General features: G+C 41.3%; 1 protein-coding gene across 1 annotated transcript in view; it reads left to right on the forward strand.

Moving 5' to 3' along the window:
* JAZF1 (JAZF zinc finger 1) overlaps positions 1-25,085 on the forward strand; it is a 197,824-nt gene that overhangs the window by 79,544 nt on the left and 93,195 nt on the right. The window contains exon 2 of the mRNA XM_054990736.1: positions 23,757-23,829. Coding sequence (XP_054846711.1) covers positions 23,757-23,829 — 73 coding nt within the window. The remainder of the gene's footprint in view (positions 1-23,756; positions 23,830-25,085) is intronic.

Here is a 25,085-nt window from a genome sequence, read left to right on the forward strand (position 1 = left end):
CTATAGGACAGTTCGGTGGATAGGGAACTGGTTGGAGGACCGCACTCAAAGAGTGGTGGTCAACGGCATTTCATCAGATTGGAGGAAGGTGTCCAGTGGGGTGCCGCAGGGCTCGGTTTTGGGCCCGGTACTTTTCAATATTTTTATCAATGATCTGGATGAAGGAGTGGAAGGGCTGCTCATTAAATTTCCTGATGATACCAAATTGGGAGCGGTAGCAAACACCCAAGAAGATAGAATTAAAATTCAACAAGACCTGAATACTCTGGAGAAGTGGGCAGCTGTGAATAGGATGCAAGTCAACAAAGACAAGCGCACAGTATTACATCTGGGCCACAAAAATGAGAAGCACAGATACTGGATGGGGGATACACTTCTGGTCAGTAGTATATGTGAAAGGGATCTCGGGGTAAGAGTGGACTGTAAACTGAATATGGGCAGTCAGTGTGATGTGGTGGCAAAAAAGGCTAATTCAGTCCTGGGTTGTATCAAAGGGGCCATAGCATCGAAATCGCAGGAGGTCATAGCCCCTCTCTATACTGCCTTGGTCAGGCCACACCTGGAGTATTGTGTGCAGTTCTGGAGGCCTCACTTCAAAAAGGATGTGGACAAAATCGAGAGGGTGCAGAGGAGAGAGACAAGAATGATCAGGGGTCTGGAGACTGAGCCCTACGAGGAAAGGCTGAGGGCCTTGGGAATGTTTAGTTTGGAGAAGAGGAGGTTGAGGGGGGACATGATCGCTCTCTTTAAATATTTGAAAGGCTGTCATTTGGAGGAGGGCAAAGAGCTGTTCCAGTTGGCAGCAGAGGGTAGGACGCGAAGCAATGGGCTAAAACTACATGCACAAAGGTACCAGCTGGATATTAGGAAAAACTTTTTCACGGTCAGAGTAGTTCAAAAGTGGAATCAGCTGCCTATGGAGGTGGTGAGCTCCCCTTCACTGGCAGTTTTCAAGAGGAGGCTGGATGAATACTTGTCAGAGATGCTTTAGGCTGATCCTGTACTGGGCAGGGGGTTGGACTAGATGGTCTGTATGGCCCCTTCCAACTCTATGATTCTATTTCTGGGTGTTATTTATTTACAATAATAACAGAGATAAAAAATAGGTTCAGGTAAACTGTGGCAAACTTTAGTTTTCTAAAAGTAAATACAATCCTAAACACTGACTTCTGTGGGCTTAGAATAGCGTAACTCTTAGGCTCACACTGCTATTTGCTTATATATACTTTGTTAAGGGGGAACATTTGCTGTCTATAGTACTGCAAATTAAAAAAAATATCAGGAAGCTTCAGAGGCAAAAAGCCACACTGGTTGGGAGGGCTGCAGTCAGGCATGGGGAAATTGTGGGTGATGATGAATCCTTTCCCTTTTTCTGTTAGAAGAGTATCTCTAGGTCCAACCCTATGTTGTTTTCTCTTTCTTTAATGGTTTCCTATTCAAGTGAAAAAAGAACTGGTTAAGGAATATGTCAACTGCTGTTTTTGCTTTACCAAAAATCCCCAAAAGAATGAGAGGCACTTAAAGATATTTCTAAGCAAGCCAGCAAGTATGTCACTGCACTGGAACATCTAGAAATGTGAGGTGTAAACACCTTTCTTTTCCCCCATCACAAAATATGCAAAATGAAGTCTGAAAGCAATAACAGCCATTACTTATGCAGACATATCCATAACCATGAGTCCTTAACATCAGTCTGTACAGCTTGAAGATGATTAGCCTACATATACACTGTTCTTTCTCATCAAGGCATCCTGAATCCTTTCTGTTTTCATAAAGCCCTGCAATTGGAAGTAGTCTGACAGAAAGTTTCTAGTTGTTGCTTTGGCAGTGATTTCAGTGACGCAGAGCATTCAAAACTCTCTATCATTGTTAGAATTGTTTCCGTTCCTTCAAGACCTATAAAACCTCAGCCAAGCTTTGAGGCACGAACATGTCAGTGTGTACATTTTATTTTATGTACATATATAAGTGTTTATTTTAATTCTGCTTTGCTCCCACGCTGAGGACTCAAAAGTAGCTTACAAAATAAAATTCTTGTCAACTGTCTGGGGTCTGAGGCTCAGCCCCTGGACTTGCCAGGAGGAGGAGACGGGAGGCAGCCGCGAGACAGGCTCCCAGCCATCCCAACAGACACCCATGGCCAGAGCCCACTGGCACCAGAGGAAGGGAAAGAAGCACCCAAGCCTCAGAGGGTTAGATGGGGCTGGTGGAAGCCGGCTAGCCCCACCCTCCAGTGGGAGGCTAAGAGCCCAGGCAGGGAGAGTGGGAACAGCCAGGAGGGGATCAGGCCAGAGGAAGAAAGCCCAGGAAGCAGGGACAGCCAGCTAGCAGCAAGACAGCAACCTTGCCTGCAGTACAGGAAGAGAAATACAGGGCCATGCCCCAACCGGCAGGCAGGCTAGAAGAAATCAGCCAGAACCAGGTGGGGCTGAAAGCAAAGCAGCCACAGGTGGAGGATGAGAATGAGAATGAGAGAGCAGTGGAGAGGAGGGGGAGGAAAGAAGATGAAGACGAAGAGGGGGAGGGGGAGGGGGAGGAGTAAGACCAACAGCTGGATGGGGACAGCTGTCATGGAAGGCAGCCGGGGCAAGGTCAGGTTGAAGGGACCTGCGAGTGGACTGAGAGGGTGTGGTATACCCCCCCCCCTCCTTCCACAGAGCAGGATCCCACATATTCCCTGAAGGTCCTTTAAGGCTGAAGTCAGGCAGGCCTGCGTCACACAGGGCAGCGCCCTTGGCAGAACCTGACATCAACAATATAAATTAAAACAAAAATATACAGCCCTACAACCCACACCCCAGCATAAAACAATTGATGAACCATAAAGATGTCCCGGGTGGTATTGCTTCTGCCAACATGGCTACTCTGGGGCCAGAGGTTAAAACCCAAGAGTTTTTGGCTTAGGTCTCTAACCAAGCTCTGGCTTTAAAGTGCCTGCAAAAAGGGAGAAGGGCAAATGCTCAGCCAGCTCTTACTCAGCTTGCTCAGATGTCCTCATTCCCTTCCTGCTTCACAAAGATCAGGCTTCAGAATCTTTTAAGTTACTGCCATGAGGAGTGAATTGTTTTATATTATTAGGGAAAGTGCATTAATTCCTTTTTCTAGATCATTTTGAGATGTTGCTACACCCAGGACAAGATGCTACGTGTCACTAAATCCCAGTCTAAACCAAAGTCAGTACCTGTTCATTGAAACATTTCTGAGCATGTTGTTCCATTTTTTTTTCTAGAAAGCATTGCTGGATATAGTATTGATACCAATTTGTGGGGAGGGTTTTTTTTTTTTAAGGACGTGAGCACGCTATACATTCCACCTGTCTTAATTTGTACCATATCACAAGATAATTCAAATGTTGTGTCAGATACAAAGTGAAGTCCTCAACACAATAGTGTCAAATCAGGATGTTTGTTTGTTTGCTCTATTTATATCCCACTTTTCTCCCCAATGGGCATTCAAAGCAACTTCCATTGTTCTCCATTTTAGCTTCATAACAACCCTGTAAAGTAGGTTAGGCTGAGACGGTGTGACTGGCCCACATTCAACCAGCAAGCTTCCATGATCCTAATCCAACACTCTAATCACGATACCACTCTAATTCTCCTCTCTGCCCCCACTTTGGAATGACCAATTGGCTCCTCCACTACCTTGATACTGCAAGGAACTCTGTACATGGCCTGAAGAACCCACTATAACCTAATTAAAGTGTATTTAGCTGAGTTAGAACAATTTTATTGCCTTTTGATTGAAAGTCTCTGTGTTGTGTGCTTCCCCCTGTATTTTTGTTGCCCCTCTTTTAACCCAGTCACTCTTTTCTTGTTATTTTTTCTCTTTTATAATAAACCTATTTTTTATACAGATATTGTTTTGGCTTCCTGAGTAGAATATATTTTCTCTGGAATTCTTCCCTGAATCTCTTCTCTGTGTGCTAGACTGTACAGACACTACCCAGTTTTCCATAAAGTATTCTCTAAGGTTACACTTATTGTTCTAGTACTATGCTGGAAGGCAATCTTTCCAGTGGGTCAGTCTAGATAGTTTCAAGAAGTCCCTGAATGGTGGCAACCAATTACCAGGAAGCTTTCTGGGGAAACCTTGGTCTAAGGGACTCCCAACAAGGAAAGCCACCTTTTCCCCTCCCTTCTTACCGTAATAATTGGGAGGAACGAAAGAAAAATAGAAACACTTGTTAAGCTGTCCATGCAGAGTGTTTTGCAGAATAAAGAAGAAAGTTGTATCATGATCAGTTATCAGTTTGAGCCTTAAATGTGTCCAGTTGCGCAGAACTTAGGCTAGTTTATGTTTTCTTAGTTGGGTGCAAATTATCTTACTAGTATACCTTGGCAAGGTTTTTTATTTTTTTGAAGGGAGGTTGCCTTTGAATAAATTCATCTTTTGCAAAGCTCAGCAATGCAGCAAAAGAATAAGAATAGAGTTTGTGGTCTAAAACTACCCCAAGAACCTTTAATACACACACACTACACTTGATCTTAACCAAAAGGCTGAGAAGTGATACCGAAAAAGGTTTCTCATGCTTTATAAATTGTCTGGCACTAAATTTGGAAATTCTCCTTGTATAATATAATTTCTTTACTTTGATGATACTGCTTATTTGGCCAACAGGCCTTGAGCAATACCACACTAAGTATACTATAATTTCAGCATAAAGTCCTACATGCAAGCACCTTTTTTTCTATTGGATGATATGCTTTGTTTCATATGCTGTAAAAATAGTGACCACAAGATGTCAGTGTAGTACCAGTTGAATTTATGGTCCTTGGAAGTACCTAAAGCCTTTCAGTTAATGATCCATAAGAATAGTTAATGTTTCAAAATATTTATATTGGGAAAGTGTACATAGTCATAAGTTGTTCCATATGTATAACTGAATATTTGCTAGCATCCTTGCTAGCATCACACACATTAGTTTATTGTAACCAATTGTTTCCCCCTTAATAAAACTCCAATCATTTCTCACTGTGCTTACAATTTTAGTATCTCACTATCTTTCTAGTTGCTAACTCTGAATTTCAGCCATGCCCAGGCTATGTGGATTCACTTGGGGAAATCAGCAGGATATGTTTAACATTTGAAACTCTTTTCATTGTTCTCAATATGCCCTTCTGTCCTGTGTTCCTGGATCATTTCAACCTCTCCGTCTCGCCTGATCTTACAGGCAGTTCCCTAAAGCTTTCACTTCAACTCAGAACACATCCCACAGTGATTCCATATCTCAGTCTAGATGATGCAATCATCACAGGGAAATTTTTCATTTCATAAGAGCTATGACCTGGATAGCCCAGGAGAGCCTGATTTTGTCAAATTTCAGAAGGTAAGCAGGGTCAGCTTTGGTTAGTAACTGGATGGGAGACCTCCAACAAAGACCAGGGTTGCAGAGGCAGGCAATGGCAAACCACTTCCATTAGCCTCTTGCCATAAATCAACTATGACTTGAGGGCAGGATTTTGTTTTTTCATTTCATTAGCTCATTAGAAGACTTATCACCCTAGGAGTCCACCTTAGCAATTCTGTGCTGATTTCCTGTGATCTTTTCAGCAGCCAGCTTACCCACAAGAGATGCTGAAAGTGCACCCAGTTCCCTGTATGTCTTAAATGAAATTTTTCTTCATTGATAACATTGCGGAGCTGCAGCAACTTATCTCCAGTGTTTTAAACATGCACACACCCCTCTGCTTGCCAGTAGGTGGCAGAGTCCATAATTTATGCAAGTAGCTAAAATGAGAGAGAAGCCAATAGATGACAAACTCTACAAAGCTACACGTGGTAGCAAAATGCTCGTGAAAAAGCCAGCACTAGACTGTAGGGCATTGAGTTTCCATTACTGCATTTATCAAAAAGGGGCACAATTTACTTCAAGGCTAAATGTTTCTTGCACCTATCCAATCTTTCTTTACCCTTTGAGAGCCACTAACCTAAATCAGGAGTTTTTAAATATAAACCTGTTTATTGCAAATCCACTTAGCTCAAAATTGTCTACTCTGTCTGGCTTAGCTCTCCATGGTTTCAGCAGAAAGGTCTTTCCCAGCCCCAGTTAATTGCACAGATTGTTTAATTGGCGATGCCAGAGACTGAGCCAGAGACCGTCTGCATAAAAACATGCTGAGCACAGCCCTTCCCTACATCACTGTTTGCCTTGCTAAGTCAAGATAATGTGGCCCTGTTTTCCCAAATAACAAAATAAGAAGTGACAGGTTCTCGATGGGGTATGTGTAGAGGAAGCAATAAGGAAGAGGTGAAGGATAAAGTGGCCCTGATATTCCTGCACTCTCAGAATGGTCAGTCTGTTTAACAAGCGAGGGGGTCACAAAACCACCCCTCTAGTCATTTAAAAGGGCAGGTCAAGATTCTCAGTGCAATCCTAAGCAGAGTTATTCCAGTATAAGACCATGGACTTAGACTGGAGTAACTCCGCTTAGGATTGCACTGTCTGTCTTTTGGGTTCATTAAAACATACAGAAAAAGACTGTATCATTCTTCCTTTAGCAACAACTATTTAAGGAGAGTTAATGTCATGCTTTGACAAGCCATGATGACCCTAAACAAGGAGGGGGGGGGGGAAATACCAGTATTGTTAATTTTGTGTTGTTGATTTTGTGTTATGTATCTCCCTTGTCAATAAGCTTTCTATTTTTTTACACTGAGAATATGTCAAGAGCCTAGCATATGAAATATTACTTGCCGTTGGCAATTTGCTTTAGATTCAGCAAGCTAAAGTTATATGTAGTTAGTTTTCAATAGCAGTACACAGTCCTTTGCTGATAGCCTAAGATGAAAACCTTTTGACTTCTCAGATGAAACATGTACCCTTCACAGAGAACCAGTTTGGCATAGTGGTTAAGAGCAGCAGGACTCTAATCTGGAGAACCAGGTTTGATTCTCCACTCCTCTGCTTGAAGCCAGCTGGATGACCTTGGGTCAATTACAGGTCTCTTAGAGCTCTCTCGGCCTCACCCACCTCACATGTGTGTGCATGTTAAGAGCCATCAAGTCACCTCTGACCTCTGGCAATCCTATAAATGAGAGACCTCCAGACTTGCTCAGATCCTGCAAACTGGAAGGCAAGACTTCTTTTATTGAGTCAAGCCATCTCGCTTTGGGTCTTCCTCTTTTCCTACTGCCACTTTTCCTAGCATTATGGACTTTTCCAGAGAATCTTGTCTTCTCGTGAGGTGACCAAAGTACAAAACCCTCAGTTTTGTCATTTTAGCTTCTAGGGAGAATTCAGGCTTGATTTGATCTAGTGCCCACTTAAAAAAAGGTACCAGTACTCATATATAATGTTGAGCTGATTCCCAGCAGTCCCCGAATTCAGGAGTTCAGAGAGCCCTGAAAAAAGGAGCTGGTACTCAGTGCAAGTGGGTACCATCACAAAGAAAGCCCTAGTTAGAGTCACCATCTCACAGCCCTATCCAGTGTCTATTTAGTCAGAAGTAAATCTGAATGTCTTCTATGAGGTTTATTCCCAAGAATGTGTGTGCACAGTGGCAGCTAATCTATTGCAACATGTATTTTGAACAGTAAGGACTGATGCATAATGAAATGATTAACACAAGAGTATGATTTAGTGTAGTACAGCTAAATACGCTGTTGTACTTAGTGTGAACACACTGCAAGTATTTGAGTTTTCAGTGAAAAAATTATATATATTCACGATCACTCTTGGATCCACCAAAAATTAGTCATGACTAAGTCCCATAGAATAATGAGATTTCTTAGCTGTGATTAACTTGTTCAGTTGGTTTCAGTAGGATTTAGACATAAGTAAATTTGAATGGATTGGGACTATCAGAAAGCAATTTATCAGCAAGTAATTTGTGAATTACTTGCTGATATTTACTTGCTTGGACTTTTCTGTTTATTTCTGTGTGCATGCATGTTGCTTGTGTTTGTAATGCGATAAATCTCTTTGAACACTGAGATATCAGAATGAAATCTGGTGTACATGATAAGGAAACAGTTTTGCTTTTTAAGTTCAAATATTAGCTCAACTCCTGTATCCTTTTTCAGTAGGAAGCAAGGTGAAAGGGGAAAAAAATACTGGTTTTGCCTTGTAGATTTCAGTGTCACAATGAAAGTTGGTGTAGGTGTTCTGGACACAGTTTTACATTTCATATTTGAATAGCAGTTTGACCTTCTCACCAGTTTTCAGTGAGAGTAGAGAGGAGGAAAACACAATGCAGAATATCTCCCAACAATACAGGGAGATAAGAATGAAATGCAGTATAATTCTTCATTTGAAGTTCAAACACCAACTCAGCTCTCATGCTCATTTCCAAGGGAGACAGAAAACATGTAAGATGCCCCTTAAGGCATTATCCTGAGTGCTGTTTACAAAGTAGTAAGTCCAATTGAATTCAATGCCATGCACTGGTCTGCCTGTACTGCTATTATAAATTCCACATCTTTATATTGCTAAGAATGCAAATTGAGCATTCCCTGGGTAACTGAGATGCTGTGCGTGCCTCAATAAATTTTATAAGAAGAAACAATTTTTGTAATCATGTATTGGTGCTCAGTTGATTTTATATGGGGAAAAATGTTACTTTTGTTACACAGGTATGGAAGGTTGTTAGCACTTTGTAGACACTGACATACCCACAGCAATTGGTAAAGGTGGCCTATGAGCTTCTTAACTCAATAGTTTTAACCTGTATTTATTTGTTCTTAAATTGTCCCAGTAGATTCATTTTCTTTTTCATCTCTAATGCATTTTGCATAATTGTTGAGATATCTAGTCTGCTGACTTGATTAATGGATAATCTACCCACAGAAGGTAGCCATTAATTATTGCCTTGGGTTGCATCAATAATTATGTTTTCCATATAAAAATTAACATAATAAGCACAAAATCATCATAGCATGTGAAATGAACTTGTACTTGACTACCTCTGGAAGATCAATGAGAATAAAATAAATGGCAATTTTATATCTCCAGCAGGTTGCACACCATTAAATAAATTAAATAGTGGCTTGCCCAAAGCCACCTGTGCTGGAGTGAAGATTAGAACCTGGCAGTCCCACATCCATTATTGTTGATTGTACCGTACTTATGGTATGGAAAAAAATCTGAACTGATCTTCAGTTTCCCATTGAGATTGAAACTGTACATTGTATTGTTTCATAAATACACTCATATTACTTTAACATATTTTGCATTGAGTTTTCTCCAAATCATGATTATTTGTAGGTATCTGAACATTTAATTTCTTGGCAAAAATTATAAAGCATTCTCTCTTTCTTCAATCTGAATGTGAGCAAACATAAAGGAAAGATTTAAGAACATGACTTAGGAGTCTTGGAGCTCCTCTTCTTGCCAAAGAGGTGGTTAGAAAGGGGCCAGGCCACAGCGAAACATTTGAGGATGTGTAGCAGAGTACAAGTAACGTAGTCCTTTGTGAGTGTTTATGGAATAGTACCCCTTTACTAGAGATGGCTAGCATTCAGAGCAATTGTATGGCTAACTATTTAAAAGCATGCTCACACCAATAATTCCAATAAATGCCTGAATGTGATACTCAGACATGGTGATACAAAGAAGATGGTGTATAATGTAGAGTGACCACATGCCAATTAAGGAATTCTACATGACAAATTTATTTTAGTAATAATTTTCTTAGAAAATAATCTGGGAGTGCATCAATCCAGTTGTGTGGTTTAGGTTGAACTGGACCTTTTAAATTAAATATGAAGCCACTATGAGTGAGGAACCTCGAAGCATGCATGACTTGGTTTCCTCCACTGAGACATATGAGAACCTCTATCACACATGCAAGCAGGGTTGTTTTTTCCTGGGAAAAGAGGTGGCGGAACTCTCAAGAGGGAAATGAGGAAGAAACACACACGGGATTCTTTGAAATCATATTATTTTCAAGTACTATTGCTGAGTATTTTCAAGAGGTGCCGGAACTCCGTTTCCCCACATTCCCCCTGAAAAAAAGCCCTGCATGCAAGAGATTGATGTGCCCATCTGATCACTGATCAGTCTCTGTGTTGGGTGAATATATCCCTCAACTTCCTCTCTGTTAGAAGTTATGGCATAAAACTCTATTTCCTAAGCACTCAGTGAGCCTCTAATGTACATCCAAATATAAGTATTTAACCATGAGAGGGAAGGTTGTCTTCAGATCACCACGTTGACCATTTCTGTAGTGATAGAAAATGACATTCTAAAGCAACCAAATGAACAAAGCTATGACTGGCTTGATAATGCTGGGGTTAGATCTTCTCTCTGTTCTGCCCTTGTTCGTATGTAATGTTATTTATATATGAGACAGTTTTGAAAAGTTATGCACCTTTTCTCATTTTTCACTTTTAATTGCCTCCATGAAGATTCAGTGAGAGCTTCAAAGGTTATTTTTTGTTGCATTGCTCATATACAAGAAGCAATATGGTCATGCAATTAATTCCCTTATTGGGGGAAAAAACTGAACTTGGAAGGCTTTAAACAGTTCTAAAATCTATAACATTGACCAAATGAGTTTCTCTTCCTTCACAGTAGCCAAAAACATCATTGCAGAAAGGGAAGATTTTTTTTTAAACTGGAAATTTAAATTTAATTTTTAAAAGTGAAGCACAAATAGTACTTCTTAATACTATTGTCCTGTTTAACATGTATATATATATATATATATATATATAACAGACTTGCCCAAAGCCCCAGTTCAAAAGGGCTTAGGATGCAAAACTGGTGCACCTCCGAATTATGCTAGTATTTCCAGACATAAAAGAGGGGTAGATTAGACTGGAGCCAACATTGAAGTCTTAGGATCCGATTGTCTTTAATGCATGTGAGCCTGCAATCCAAGGACCATTGACCTCAGTGAGGTTTACCTTAGGATAAACATATATATGATAGGACTATATAAGTAAGCTAAGCTATTGGATATCATAGGAGTGTCATTATTGTTTTGATGTTGAAATTCATAATTAAAATAACCTGAATAAGCTGAATCACTGACATAATATATGCCAGTATATATTATTGTGCTACTATAATATATTGCCACTATAATATATTGTGGATTTATTAACAGATGACTGAAAATCACTGTGGCCAGACTGTAATTTTTTACCCATTGGTTTTAAGACATGTGTTCATCTGTGAACATTTCTGTAACCCTTCCTTGCCCATTGTCACCCACCTTAAACCTCTCTTCATAAGGTTGGGCCGGCAGTTTCAGGCTGTCACAACATGCCACCTGCCTAACTTCTATTTATCAGGTGGAGAGCCCTGACCCACATGGGTCCTCTCTCTCCTTTTCCCAGAGGCTCCAGCAGACAGGCAGCTAGCTCCAAGGGTCATTTCGTAGAAAAAGAGCTAGAAGAACTCATTAGCATAACTCATTAGCACAATTTATTAGCATATGCCATGCCCCTTGACATCACCAGAAGCGTGTTATTAGCATAACTGATTTGCATATGCCACACCCCCAGACATCACCTATCCTGGCTGTTTTGGACCCAATCCTGGCCATTCAGGCCAAAATTGGGCCCAAACTGGCAAAAAAGGGGCTGAAAATGGCCGAAAAGGGGCCCAAAATGATCAGGATTGGGCCGCTGCTGAGCGGGAGAGTGATCCACCAACCGTCAGAGGCCCTATCCAGGCCGTTTCGGCCCCAGTCCAGGCTGAAATGGGCCCAAAATGGCTGAGAGTCAGGTGGGAACTCCCCCCGTGTATGTTTGTATTTTAGATTTAAAATTCCTCTGCAAACTTGGGACATTTCTCAGGTTTGTAGAAAGATCTGTCTTATCTGTTCATAGTCCCAGTCTCTGGATTTAAGTAACTATGGATGGGGCCATGTTGAGAATTATATATATTGATGTGCAGAATGTGAAGCTGATTTTCATACAATTCTTCATCCAGCTAGGGATATGCACAGAAGGCTGCTTCTGTCTGCATAAGTCCCCCTAGTGAGAGTGGATGGAAGAATTAAAAATAACATATTAAAACTCCAATTTAAGATAAAGGATGCTATCATGGAGGGCATTCAGTGCTGTGATACATTGTATGAACTGAGGCAACCAAATAACTTCCACCGTCTTGTAATGTATACTTTTTCTTCTGCATAGATCCATACAAATGCAGCATGAGGTTGTGTGTAAGGGGATTGGTGGTGCAACTGTCCTGTGCACAAATTGGATGCAATTTTTGCTATGATTCAACTGAAGGCGAGACATTAAGGAAAATAGATTTGTGGGTATATATCCATAGCTGGATATGCACCTATGCAATCTGGCAGTGCACTTGCCATTTCCATCCCTGATTGAATGCCCAGGGTTCATGTCAAACAGAAGATTCCAGCTTGCCCTTCCCCTTGACATGCTAGATTTCTGCTTTAAGAAAACATTAACCAAGGGAATAAAGACATTTGCAGCCCTCTACTTGACTTAGCCACAGCCCTAGGGTTGCCAACCTCCAGGTAGGGCTTGGAGATCTCCTAGAATTACAGCTGCTCTCCAGACTGCAGAGATCAGTTCTACTGGAGAAAAAGGTTGCTTTGGATGGCAGACTCTTTGGTGTTATACCCTGCTGAGGTCTCTCCCTTCCCCAAACTCCACCCTCCCCAGGCTTCATACCCCTTCCCCCAAATTTCCAAGAATTTCCTTACCCAGAGTTGACAACCCTAAACCCCCTCTGTGTAAATAGGTTCCTACTTAAACATTTTGGGTACAATACATTTTTCCCACTCACCCCCACTGGATATTTGGGAGGAAGCTATGATGTCTCCCTTCCCTGCCAAGCAAGAAGCAGGATATTAGTTGTTTACAATAGGCTAAGTATGTACTGCATTACATCATATTCTCTGTCCTGGTGTTTCCATTCTGGAAAAACTTGAAACTAGTTAAATCCTGAAGTGTTTAATAGATTTTCTTTGATTTTGGTTTTAGCAATATAGCAAATGACATCTCCTTTTAGGAATAGTCCTGAGATTTTGAAGAAGCCAATTTAAATGTTTATTTTTGAGAATACTGGCTGACGTAATCAGATTGCTAGACATGGCAGCCCCATGAATGAAAAACTGTTTGACTCAGAACAGCCATGTAAGGATGGTACCGTGTACTTGCCTGGTGCTGATCTAGATGTTCAGAAGAACATACGGCACAGTCTGCCTTGGGATTGTTTTCACTTCATAATACAGAATACCTTTCTTCTTTAAGATGCTAGGTATCTAGATTCAGGGAATATTTATCATGGTGAGGGAAGCATATAAACAGGGAGTTCTCCCCTTGAATACAAGTCATATTGTACAGTGGTTTTTCTTGAATGTGTAGATAGGCTTCCACTTAAACTTTAACACAGGACAAAGAAGCACTAACGTTCTATAGCCACTCCCAACAGCTGAAAATCCTTTCCTCTGTAAGTTCAAAAGAGGCTGTTGGAGGACTGGTTTCTTCTAAAGAGGGGTTTTTAACAGCATATAGCACATTTATAACTTACCTTAGTAATACTCAGTGGCTCGGAGGCCACATGTGGCTCTTTGGCGTGCCATCTGTGGCTTTTCTGCACGCCATTTCCCAATGTGGTGCTTACCCCATCTTCTGGGAAATTGGATAAGCCTGATAGGGCTTTTGGCCGGCAGATAGTTCCCAGCTTGAAACAATTGCTGCTGGCTGGACTGGGGAATGGGTAAACTGTGAGCCTTGTGCCAGGCATGGAAGGGCCCATCCACTCCAACAACTCCCACCCTTCTCTATATTATCTGTGCTGTCATCTCAGTGCCCAAGAAGCTGCCAGGAGGAGAGCAAGTTGGCCACAGAGAAAGGAATGAAAGAAGAGCAAACTGATTACAGGAGGGAGGGGGCTCACCTTTCTCCACGATGAGCTACTTCTCCACTAGGCACCATGGCAACCTCACTCTCTTGCTCAACTTGCTGTACCTCAGACTGAGGCGCACAGGAAGGCAGAAAGGAAACCCCTTCCCCTCATTCCAGATACACAACTGGCTAAGCTTCAATAAGGGTGGGGAGAGACTATGTTACATGCACAGATGTACTCCGGTAACTTTAGTAAGATTACAGTTATATATATATTGTGTGTGTGTGTGTTTGGTGGGGTGGCACGCAGAGCATAGAGTAGCAATGTGGCTTTTTTTGTCTTGTTTTTGAATGGCCATTGCAAACGTGGCTCTCTGTGAGCCATGAAGTGAAAACCACTGACTTACCTTTTTACTTTTTTATTACTTCAGGGCCCTGAGCCCTGAAGGTAAGTTAAAACTATTTAAAACCTTTTTTTAAGTACAAGGAAGTTTTTTTAAAATGGTTGTAGGAGGCATAGAGCCCTTGATTAATTGATTTTATGTTGTCTTGTGTGCCGGACACAAAAATGAAGGCTAGTATTCCTTTGCCAGTGGCCATTGAAGTTTGCCTGTGTTCATGTTTGAGGGAAAGAACACACCAAACATGAAGCTCTTAATTGTACAATGAAAGCAATAAAATAATGAGTCATTAGTACCACACACTAACTCAGGAAGCCAGTGGGTTAAGGTGATGTTTGTACATGACCAAGAACTGATCTGTTCAGAATAAATGACAGCTGTAGCTGTTTTACAGGCACTGGTTTGTGGTAGCTGCATTAAAGACTATTCCCTCCGCCCTTTCCTATCCCCCCACAAGGACCAACAGAGCTGAAAAGCAGTTTAGCATTGAATGATTTTCAAGAAACATTCATCATCTGCAGATACATTTAAGGCACTATGGGTATCCCATGTGAAACTGTTTAGACTACATTCAGTTCATTTTACTATCCTGCTAATGCTTGAAGAAAAGTTGAAAGCCTCAACTTGGCATTTTTATATGCCTGCCCTTGTCTCTCTTACTAAGCCCCTGCCCATATCTCTTCTGAAGCACTTCCCAATAGCTTGCCTGTTCCTCCACAGAGATAACTTATTGCAATACACAAAAATCAAGATTGGGAACAGAGCTGGCTTGAAGAGCGTATCTGGAAGAGGATGAAAAATTAGCAAGAGGAATGTAGTGGGAAAAGGAGGATGTGGAGAAAGGGAGAAGGGGTGCAGTGTGTGAATGAGCCAGCACAGGGTAAGGGATACAGAAGTAAAAGGGCGATAGTGCAGGCCAGGAGAAAGAAAACAGGCAGCTGCAGAGAGAGTGGGAGATAGGTGGGTATTTGCATTCTGATCAGCCATCTGCTGTGGAGGCGGCACCTAAGTTAAGCTATCCACAAGAAAGAAGCCACAAAAGTTGCCCAGAAGCTCCAAAGGAACTTGTTGGTGTTTCCCATGGACGGTTGTATTTCTTTAAACCCTAAAAGCCTTGTTATCTTTGATAAATGTACCTAAGCAAAGTACCAGAGTGATGCTAAGCTCTTTAGCCAAACACATTGATTATGTTAAAAATTGAGTTTGGAAGCATTTGTGTTTGCACATGCTAGTCAGAATTTGAACATGCAAGCTTTGGAACTGAAAGTTCATTAAGAAGGAAGTTTAATAATTAAACAGACACTTCACACAATGTTTGGCAGTTAAGTTCAAAAGAAATGGGCCCTTTCCCCAAGAGCAAACTTGGGATTGTTTGTAATTTTAAAATAATCTTTATTAAAAGTATTTTCCCAAGAAAATTGTGAATTTTTTTAGTTTGAAATATCTGGCTCTTATATTTATGATGACCTACCCTATGTGGAAGGGCCTAGAGCTAGGCAGTAACAGTTTGCTAGTACATTCTGTAATATTGTGATCCTGTTTTTATTGACCTGTTTGTTGAATATATTATACTGTTCCTATAGCACTGTTTTTAAGTAAGAAAGGTGGACTATAAATTAAGTAAATAAATAAAAATAAATTTTCACTGAATTAATGATTTTGAAGAAATGCCCTCCAAAAGAAGTGAGCTCTTTCATGGTTAGTTTTGGTAACTTTCTTGAATACATCATGACAACACTACTAGTAACAATCTAATAGGCATTTTCAAGAAATTGCACATAGAATTGCAGGGATGTCAAAAAATGTGCATCTACTTTTTTCACAGAAGGAAGCAGTTACTCTGGAGAATTTACTCTGGCCTACTTGGCAGTAACTACAATACACAGTAATGCAGACACGATTCTGTTAGTGTGGTAGCTTTTAGGATATACATTTTCAATGGGCATTTGTCATAAAGTATCCATTCATTTTAGAGGAAAATAAGCATTTACAAAATAACCCCATTTTTAGAGACTCTTCTGTTAAGGTTGCAAACTCTGGGTTGGGAAATTTTTGGAGATTGGTGGGTGGAGCCTGGGGACGGAAGAGGACCTCAGCGAGGTATAATGCCATATAGTTCACCCTGCAAAGCAGCTCTTTTCTCCAAGGGAAATGATTTCTCTACTCTGGAGATCAGTTATAACTCTAGGAGACTCGGACAGCTCAATCCTATGCTCCGAGGCAGCGTTGTCGCTCATGCGCCGACGTAAATGGGGGGGGGGGGGCGTTCCACAGCTCTCTGTGGACTTTTGCAGGAAAGTCCCGCCAGCGTCCGAGCGCGACAAGGTGAGGTGTGGCTGCTGCCAGGAGCGCCCACCCAGAAGACCAGAATAAAAATAGACTAAATAATAAATAAAACATTATAGATGCAAATGACATTAAACCCAGCATTTATAGTCATGTGTAGTCCGATCCTAACTAAGTTTATATTGAAAGAAAGTCCCACTGATTTTAATGGGCATTTTCAAGAAATTGCACATAGAATTGCAGAGGTGTCAAAAACAAGGCTCCCAACTCCTTGTGACCCCTAGTAGGGTCCTCTGTATGGCCCAGTTTAATTGTTTTCAGAGCCAAGAGGCCAGAAACAGGCTGGCATTGATTTTTGTTTTTACCTTCAAGTAGTTACGATGTTAAAATGACAATTCATTGATTGCTATAGCGACTTAATGGATGGTTTCCGTGGCCATGTCTCTTGCTTGGAGAAGTAAGACAGGCAGACTTCAGTGGATTGATGCTGGCTGCCCTTTGAAAGCCTCCTTTCAAATGTCACCTTGCTTTCCCCTCTGATATTGCAGGAAGTGAAATACTTGTCACTGGCAACAGAAAAAGAACTTTGATAATTGATTTTCCTCACATTGACATTAAGCTTGCATTTTTAGTGAAAAATTGTGAATGCATCCTTTGGATATCTGCTCGGTAAGGAAGTTTTCTTTCTCTTCATTTGGGTTTCATGCTCCTGGCTTGTAGCCATATAGGTTAAACAATCTAGAATGCTGTATGTTTCTTCATAAAGGCCTGTTGAAAAGATAAATAGCAGTGTCTCTCTGAAAGATGCATGTGATAAAAAGTTTCACCTGAACTGAAACAGGAAAAAGTGTGCATGTGACTGATACATGCATCAAGCATGCTTTTCCATTGTGCATGCTTTATTATTAAAGTTTTTTCCCTTTCACCCAGCAGACTATCAATATACTTTTGAAAGTTGTATTGTGAAGGTCGTTTTGCCGAAAGTATCTAATGTTTGATTTATTTCTGATATGGTTATCTCTGTGGTTTAATTTCAATTAGAGTTTTAAATGCAAGGTGTATAGCTCAGTGGTAGAACATGCACTTAGTGTGCAGAAGTTTTTTGCATCTACAATTAAAGGAACACAGCTAGAAACAGCACCCGAGATCTTGGAGATTCCATGGCACAAAAGTAAATAATATATATTAAATAATATCCCACTAAACACCTATTAAAGGAACAAGACATTTTTTTCTCCAGGCAGTTGGCAACTCTAGCTTAGGTTTACATTGTAGATGGACTGATTCAGTATAAAACAGCTTCATATGTTCAAATATTCAATTCTGTTTTGTGTTAGTTTAGCAAAATAATGAGATTAGCACCCTTGTTAGGATTTGATTACAAAGTTTTTTTCATTCATAATACTGGAAAATCAGTTTTGGAGGGAATTGATTTTCCTCGCTCTCATTTCCTAATGGAAGTATGCTAGGAGCATTGTATTGTATATGTGATTTGATTTGAGTTTCTGACAGAGACCTTCAGAAAATAGGTGGTGCAGACAGAGTAGGACTGAGACCTCAGAAGTGAAGCCCAGAAAGTCTCAATGGACGATGCTAAAATGGTGCTTTGGTTTTTAAAACAAGGGAGCTTGCAAAGTGTCTCAGGAAGTTTGCTGGCTGAAAAATGATTTCCTAGGGAACCTAGTCATGAGGATCTGTCATAGCTGTAGTGGTGTAAAACAGTAGTGTGTGCCACAGGAGCTAAAGCAGACGCTTACTCTTGGCTGGTGTACACAGAGATGTCCATCTTTGATCTTCTTGCCAGTTAAAGCCCTCAGTGCTTAATGATCTGAAACAGCAGAGGGTTTTTGAGTAGTACTTTAGAAGAGCTCCAAAAGCCCTTGGGATTCTGCCTGGCTCTACTTTGGTTTTACCATTGCAGAAGCATCTTGTGTTGCATGCATGTTGCAAATAAGGCAGTAGCATTGATAATGAAAATGTGGGTAATACAAAATTGGTGTAACAGATAATCTTATGAACTGATGAAGCGAGCTCTTACTCATGAAAATTTGTTCTTGAATAAATTTTATTGGACTTCAAGGTGCCTATTGGACTTCTGTTTTCTTTTGGTGCAACAGCCTAATGCAACTGGAAAGATAATCCTGTTACTGCTTTGAATTACCTTAGAAGTAATAAGATTATTATCTTCATTTATAGTTGTTCTTTCTAACCGAAACTCAAGGCAGATAACAAATTCTGAAAAGCAATTAAATCAGACAGCAAAGACCTCTAATAAGCGATGCAGCAGGACTTACAGCCACCAATTCAACCAGAACAACAGCTGCAATGAGGAGAAATTCTGCAACATCAGTAATGCAGTACAGGCCTTTTAAAGCTCCACTTCAAGTGTCAACAGCTGCCAGTAGTTCAGCCCAGCCAGGGCAATGGAAGGGGGAAAGACATGCAACTTAAGATTTTCCGGAGGTCTCAGGAGACTGCTCATTCTTCCAAGATTTCAGGGAAATTGACTGAACATGTGCAGCCTGCTGCCTTAGCCTCATAAGGGTCTTAGAGTCACTCTGTACATTACTTCTTTTACAAATTTGCCATGGACCTAGGGTTGCCAAGTTCCCCTGTACTCCTGGCGGGAGGTGGGGGACCCGGCACCCACATTCTTGGGTCTGGAAAGTGACATCATCATGCAGGCCATGGCTGCCTCTAGGAGCACTCCTGCTCTCCACGGGGGGACCTGATCCTGGCCGTTTTGGGCCCAATTTGGGTGGAAATGGGCCCAAAACAGCCGGGCCTGAATTGGCCAGGTTCAGGCCTGAATCAGCCTGGAACAGGCTGTACAGGGGAGCACTCCCCTGCCCAGCAGCACCCTGATCCTGGCTGTTTCAGGCAAGAATTGAGCTGAAACGGGCCCTAAATGGCCAGGATTGGGCCCTAAGCATCCAGGATTGGGCCCGAATCAGCCTGGATGGGCCATTGCCGCACAGGGGAGCACCTCCCCCACCCAGGAGCAGCCTGATCCTGGTCTTCAGGCCCAAATTGGGCTGAAATGGGCCTATAACTGCCAGAATTGAGCCCGAATCGGCAAGGGTTGGGCCCAAAATGGCTTCGAACATGCCACTGCCACACAGGGGAACACTCTCCCACATGGCAGCAGGGACTGGCAACCCTACATGGAGCCAACCCCTTCTCCAAGCAGTAGTGTTGCCAGGCCCCCTCAACCTCCCGGGGGGGGGATTGGGGCCTGGCACTATGCGCGCACCCCTGCAAGCATGATGATGTCACTTCCGGGAAGTGATATCATCACGCAGCCCATGGGTGCGTGCCCACACTTCACAGGGGCCCAAAATGTGCCCGTTTTGCCCCAGTTTGAGCTCATTTTGGGCCCTTGGCATGGATTGGACCCGTTTTGAGCCACTGCGGAGCTCAGTAGCACACCTGCACTCCACAGTGGCCCAGAATGGGCCTGATCCAGGCAAAAATGGGCACGTTTTGGGCCGCTGCGGAGCGCAGGAGCGCTCCCATGCTCTGCAGTGGCTCAAAACGGGCCCAATCCGCATCAAACCGGGTGTGAATCAAGCCCGATCTGGGCCAAAATGGGTCCATTTTGGGCCCCTGCAGAGGGCAGGAGCGCTCCTGCGCTCTGCAGCAGCCCTGATTCTGGCCAAAACGGGCTCAATCCGAGCGGCGGCAGCGCACGGGAGCATGCAGCGCCACAGGGGAGCACGCATGGAAGGTGCGCTCCCCCCTGCTGGCCAGGATGGGGGGGCGGGGATCCTCTGCCCCCAGCGGGGATCTTGCATCCCTACCAAGCAGTCTCACAGCAGTTCTGTAAAATGGCTTCTATAAAAAAGGGAGCGCACAAATGGGTTCACCTGCCGCCAGGAGAGGGGGAGCGCCTGCCTTTCTCCCAAGCTTTTTTCCCCCATGCAAAAACTGCACCTGGGAGGGGCTATTTCTGCTGCCACATGTGCACACAATACCTCCACAGAGAGGTGTATCAGCGCCTATTAGAGAGAAACTTGATACAACTCCGTTTAATTTTTGTTAAGTGCCAATAATGCATCACTTTGAATGCCACCTCTTTAGTTTAGCTGTTGCTTATTTGTTAATCTAGAACAGGCAAAAGGCCAAAGGCCAAATCCTTAAGTCAAGATAGATCTCCCTGTTTTTAATTTATGAAGTAAAAATCATTTAAAATAAAAGATGAGCCAAAAATGAGATTAGTGGGGAAACTGCAGGTGCCATTTATTTTCCCACCTTTTCCAACATTACTTTAGTAAATGTATTGCTTCTGCCTTCTAAATTGTATAGTGCACGAAAGAATAGCAGAAGAGCTGCTAATACCTGGATTGTTTCCATGATGTTCTCTATCCAAATTTTTTGTTTCTTTTTCACTCTTTACCGATTAAAATTCCACTTTCATTACTGGTTAAATGGCAGTGAATATTAAACAATTTATCTGAGCCTAGAAGTGCCCAAGATTTTCATCGACAATTTTATATAGACCTAACAGTAAGGAGGCCTAGGAGTTCCTAATGTCAAATTATATTATGAAGCCACTTCACTAGCAAATATGGTAAGGTTGTTCTCCGGTAATCTACGAATGGCTTGAATCAGAATAGACAATACAAGTATTTTTTTCTTATCCCCTGATTGACATGATTTGGCAAAGATCTAAATTTAGACCTTAACATATTAATTATAATATGCAAATTCTTTTATTGAAATTTGGGGAAACGAAGATTGAAATTAGCACCAGAAAGTTCCTCCTGTTCATCTTTTTTAAACGAAGTGTGGTTTCTGCCCATTTCTGAATACAATTTTTTTCAGCTATGGCATGATATGGGCTTGTATAGAGTTTTGGATATTGTTAAAGTTGGGAAATTGCAGAATAAAGTAATACTGGAACAAAAGTTAGATAACATAACCTTGGTTATGTTATGCACAGCTTAGGCATTTGTTTAATTCTCTGAACCTAATAAAATGTCTTTGATAGGCCCTTGACAGATTTTGAAGCACTCATCAAAACTGCTTCATCAAAACTCACTGGATTAGATTTATAAGATTCTGCTTTGTATTGATTGTATTCAGTTGACAAAATATCAAATTCAATGGCAAAAAGACTGTGAAAATAGGGTCACCATAGATGACTGGGACTCTATTTGAACTTCCTTGGTATTTAGCTCTAATATCTAATATGTCCATTTTCAGTTGATTAAAATTGTAACTCGTTGGTACCTCCAGTTAGGATAAAATGGATAGCTGGTTCTTCTGCCACTAAATACTGGAAGGGTTGTGGGCGGCCAACGTGGTGATTTTATACATTGTTGGTGGTCTTGCATTTTCATTCAGAATTATTGGGAGAAAATAATACAACAGATTTATAAGATAGCAGGTTATAAAGTGCCATTTCTTCCTGAGGCGGTTTTATAAAACTTTGGGTTAGTAGGTACTCTTAACCAACATATATTAAAGTTAGTTACTATTTTACTATTAATAGCAAAATCTACTTTTGCTTTTCATTGAAAAAGTAAATTTTGGCAAACTAGATTATGGGGTTATTTTATTTTAGGGAAACTGTCAGACAAAATGCAGTGTGCGATGTGTAGCAATTATAAATCTTCCTTTGCAGAAACATGGCACCCTTTAATAAGCTATATGATAGAAGCTGACCTTCTCCCGAAAGATCCAATTTATCAAGACATGATATATTTTTAGAGTTATTACTTATTGATATTGATGTGGTTATGTCAGGTTGTGTCATTGGTTGTATTTTGAATGTTCTTTTTTAAAAAAATAAGATTTTATTAATAAAATAATACATTCATAACATGATAAGAACAAGAACAAGAACAAATAAGGTGATGTGCAAAAGCCATTAACAAACATACATCTGATAACTGTTTTCTCAAGAAAGGGTAGACTAAGGTCCATAAAGTAGGGATTCAGAGTGGTTCCTATGAATTATTTAAATAAATCTTGACCAAGAAGAATTATAAATCCAGATTAATAATCGTTTGGTATGGAAGCTTTGTTAATAACAGGGCATTATTTGACAAAAAGTCCAGAAATGTTTTCCATTTTGCACAGAAATTTGTTGCGCAGTGTGGCTTTTCCGTTTGTTGCAATCTAGCGGTTATTTTCTCCATAATTAGTTGCTCCCAGATTTTGTTATATCAAGTATTTAAACTAGGAGACTTCTGAGACTTCTAGTTAAGGGCTATAGAGGTTTTTGCTGCAGCCAGCAATGATGAAACTGACTGTTGCCTAATAGTTGGAAGTTCTCGATCTTTACAAATATCTAAGAATATTAATTCTGGCTGTAATGGTATGAGATGTAATGAGAGCAATTTGTCACTGGATTGTGTCCCCAAAGTCTGCTATACATGGACATTGCCACCAGCAATGTAAGAAGGTACCAATCTGTCTGCATTCTTTCCAGCATAAAGGGGAGCTGGTGGAATATATTTTAGACAGCCTATGTGGAGTGAGATACCAATAATTTATAATTTTATATGATTGAAGTCTTATATTTATGACTGGTGAGTTTACTATGCTTGATTTCCAAACCTGTTGCCACTCTTCATCAGAAATGCTTATCTTGCAATCCTGTTGCCATTTTAAGTGAGTAGCGTCAGTTTTCTGTGTTACATCCTGCACCAGTATGCTATATATTTTCGAAAGCAGCCCCTTCTGGGTAAATTCAGGAGTTTCTAGCAATATTTCCAGTTCCATCTTTTTTGTTAACTTTGGGTTGTGGTTTTGCTTGTTTTGGTGTGTTGTATTTTTCTATTTTTAACAAATATTAATTTTAAAAACCCCAAAACCAAGGCTGACTGGACTCCTCATGCTGCCCCCCTCATGTCAACCATAACTCCTATGAACGAAAAGAGTTATTGGAAGAGCATCCTTCCCAACTTCTGCCTCCCACAGCAGCCTCTGAAAAACCTCTTCTGAAGATAGGGAGACACTCTTGAACAATACACCATATAGTGAGGGGGGGCTGCAGAAAGGAGGGGAAGTCAGGCAAAATCGCCATCCTTCATTCTTCTGTGGGTGGAGCAAACTCAGCTCTAACTTACTCCACTCATGCAAAAGTGAGAGAGGATTATTTTGCTTGGTTCCCTTGGACAGAAGAGTAAACTCCATGTTTTCATAACTTTTTTTTTAATAAAATGCAATATTACTTGTTTAGGGATGAAGAAATAAATTATTCTGCTGAAAATCTGGACACTGCATTTATTTTTATGATTTTTGTCTTGGAATCAGATCGTCATAACTATATATGCATTTTTATTACAGATACAGACCCACGTGTATTAGAGAAACAAGAACTACAACAGCCAACATATGTTGCTCTCAGTTACATTAATAGGTAAGTCGTTTTGCCTACAGATACGGACTTCTGTGGCTTTTGAGGTTTATTGCCATAAACCTGTTGTAATAAATTCTGAAATGTGTAGACTGCCAAGAATCACAAGGAAATATGGTCAATCTTGCATATCTCTGCTAAATTTCCAGAGTTATAGTGTTACACACAAAAATATTACTTCCAGGGATGGGAGGAACCTGCAAAAGGCCTTTCCACCCTATGCTAGACCTCAGATATGGAGGGGAGGAGGATTCAGGTCACCCACTTTCTTCAGCTCATGTTGGGTGATTCACTGCCCATTCTGTTCCTCCCTGCTGGGAGCAGAAAGGAGCAGTCCTGAACCAGATCCTCCTTGACTGGAGGTTTCAGGCCCTGCCAAATATCTCAGAGTTCTCCTGTTTGGAAGAAGGGATTGATGATGTCTCTTGCTCAGGCCTTCAGGAGTGCAAGCAGAGCAAAAGGAAGGCAACGACCATAAAGTTAGTTAGACATATAATTCGCTATCAGTCTCCTTCCTGCCAGGAGAACTTCCTTCCTTCCCTTCTCTCCCCCTCCTCCTCTCTTTCTTCTTCCCTACATGCACCAGGAGAGGCAGCGTGGTGTCTCCTCCTGAGAGAGATGCCCTACTTACAATCTAAAGCCATCCTAGCTAGTTAGATCAGTCACTTGTTCTGTCTTTCCACTAATCTTAAGTATATGTATTTCTTTAAATAAATAAATAGTTGATGGTTCTCTACCTTAGATGAGAGCTTCTGCATGGAATTTAGTTAACATGCCTTAACTAAAACCCACTACTACCACTCCTTATAAGGTCTCCCATCCTTGGGCTTGACATGGGGGCCAACATGCATCCCTGTGTGGTCTGAAGGCCTGCAGCCCTTGCAAGGCCTGGATAGTTGACCCTTCTGCCTTATCAGTGAAGCAAATCCCACCAGCTTGGGCCTTGTCCCTGGCATCTCTGTGTGCTGGCACAGTAGCAATAAGAGCCATGATACATGACTGGCCTCCCGATGAGATGCAGTGGTAGCCCACGGTTCCCTCAGTCAGGTGCATAGCAGCAGCGCAGGGCAGGTTGGGGCCAGGCCTGGCCTTCACACTCTGACTTATGCTTGTGTGTGCATTATTTGACAAGGGACCATTTCCTGTTTCTGCAATTGTGGCATTGCTGCTCCTAAATAAGTGGATAATGTACAAAAAAAAATTCAGTGAATATTTTTATTCACTACTATTATTTCTCTTAGATGAAAGCAAACTGAAAA

Source organism: Eublepharis macularius, chromosome 11, assembly GCF_028583425.1.
Source record: "Eublepharis macularius isolate TG4126 chromosome 11, MPM_Emac_v1.0, whole genome shotgun sequence".
Classification (NCBI taxonomy): Eukaryota; Metazoa; Chordata; class Lepidosauria; order Squamata; family Eublepharidae; genus Eublepharis; species Eublepharis macularius.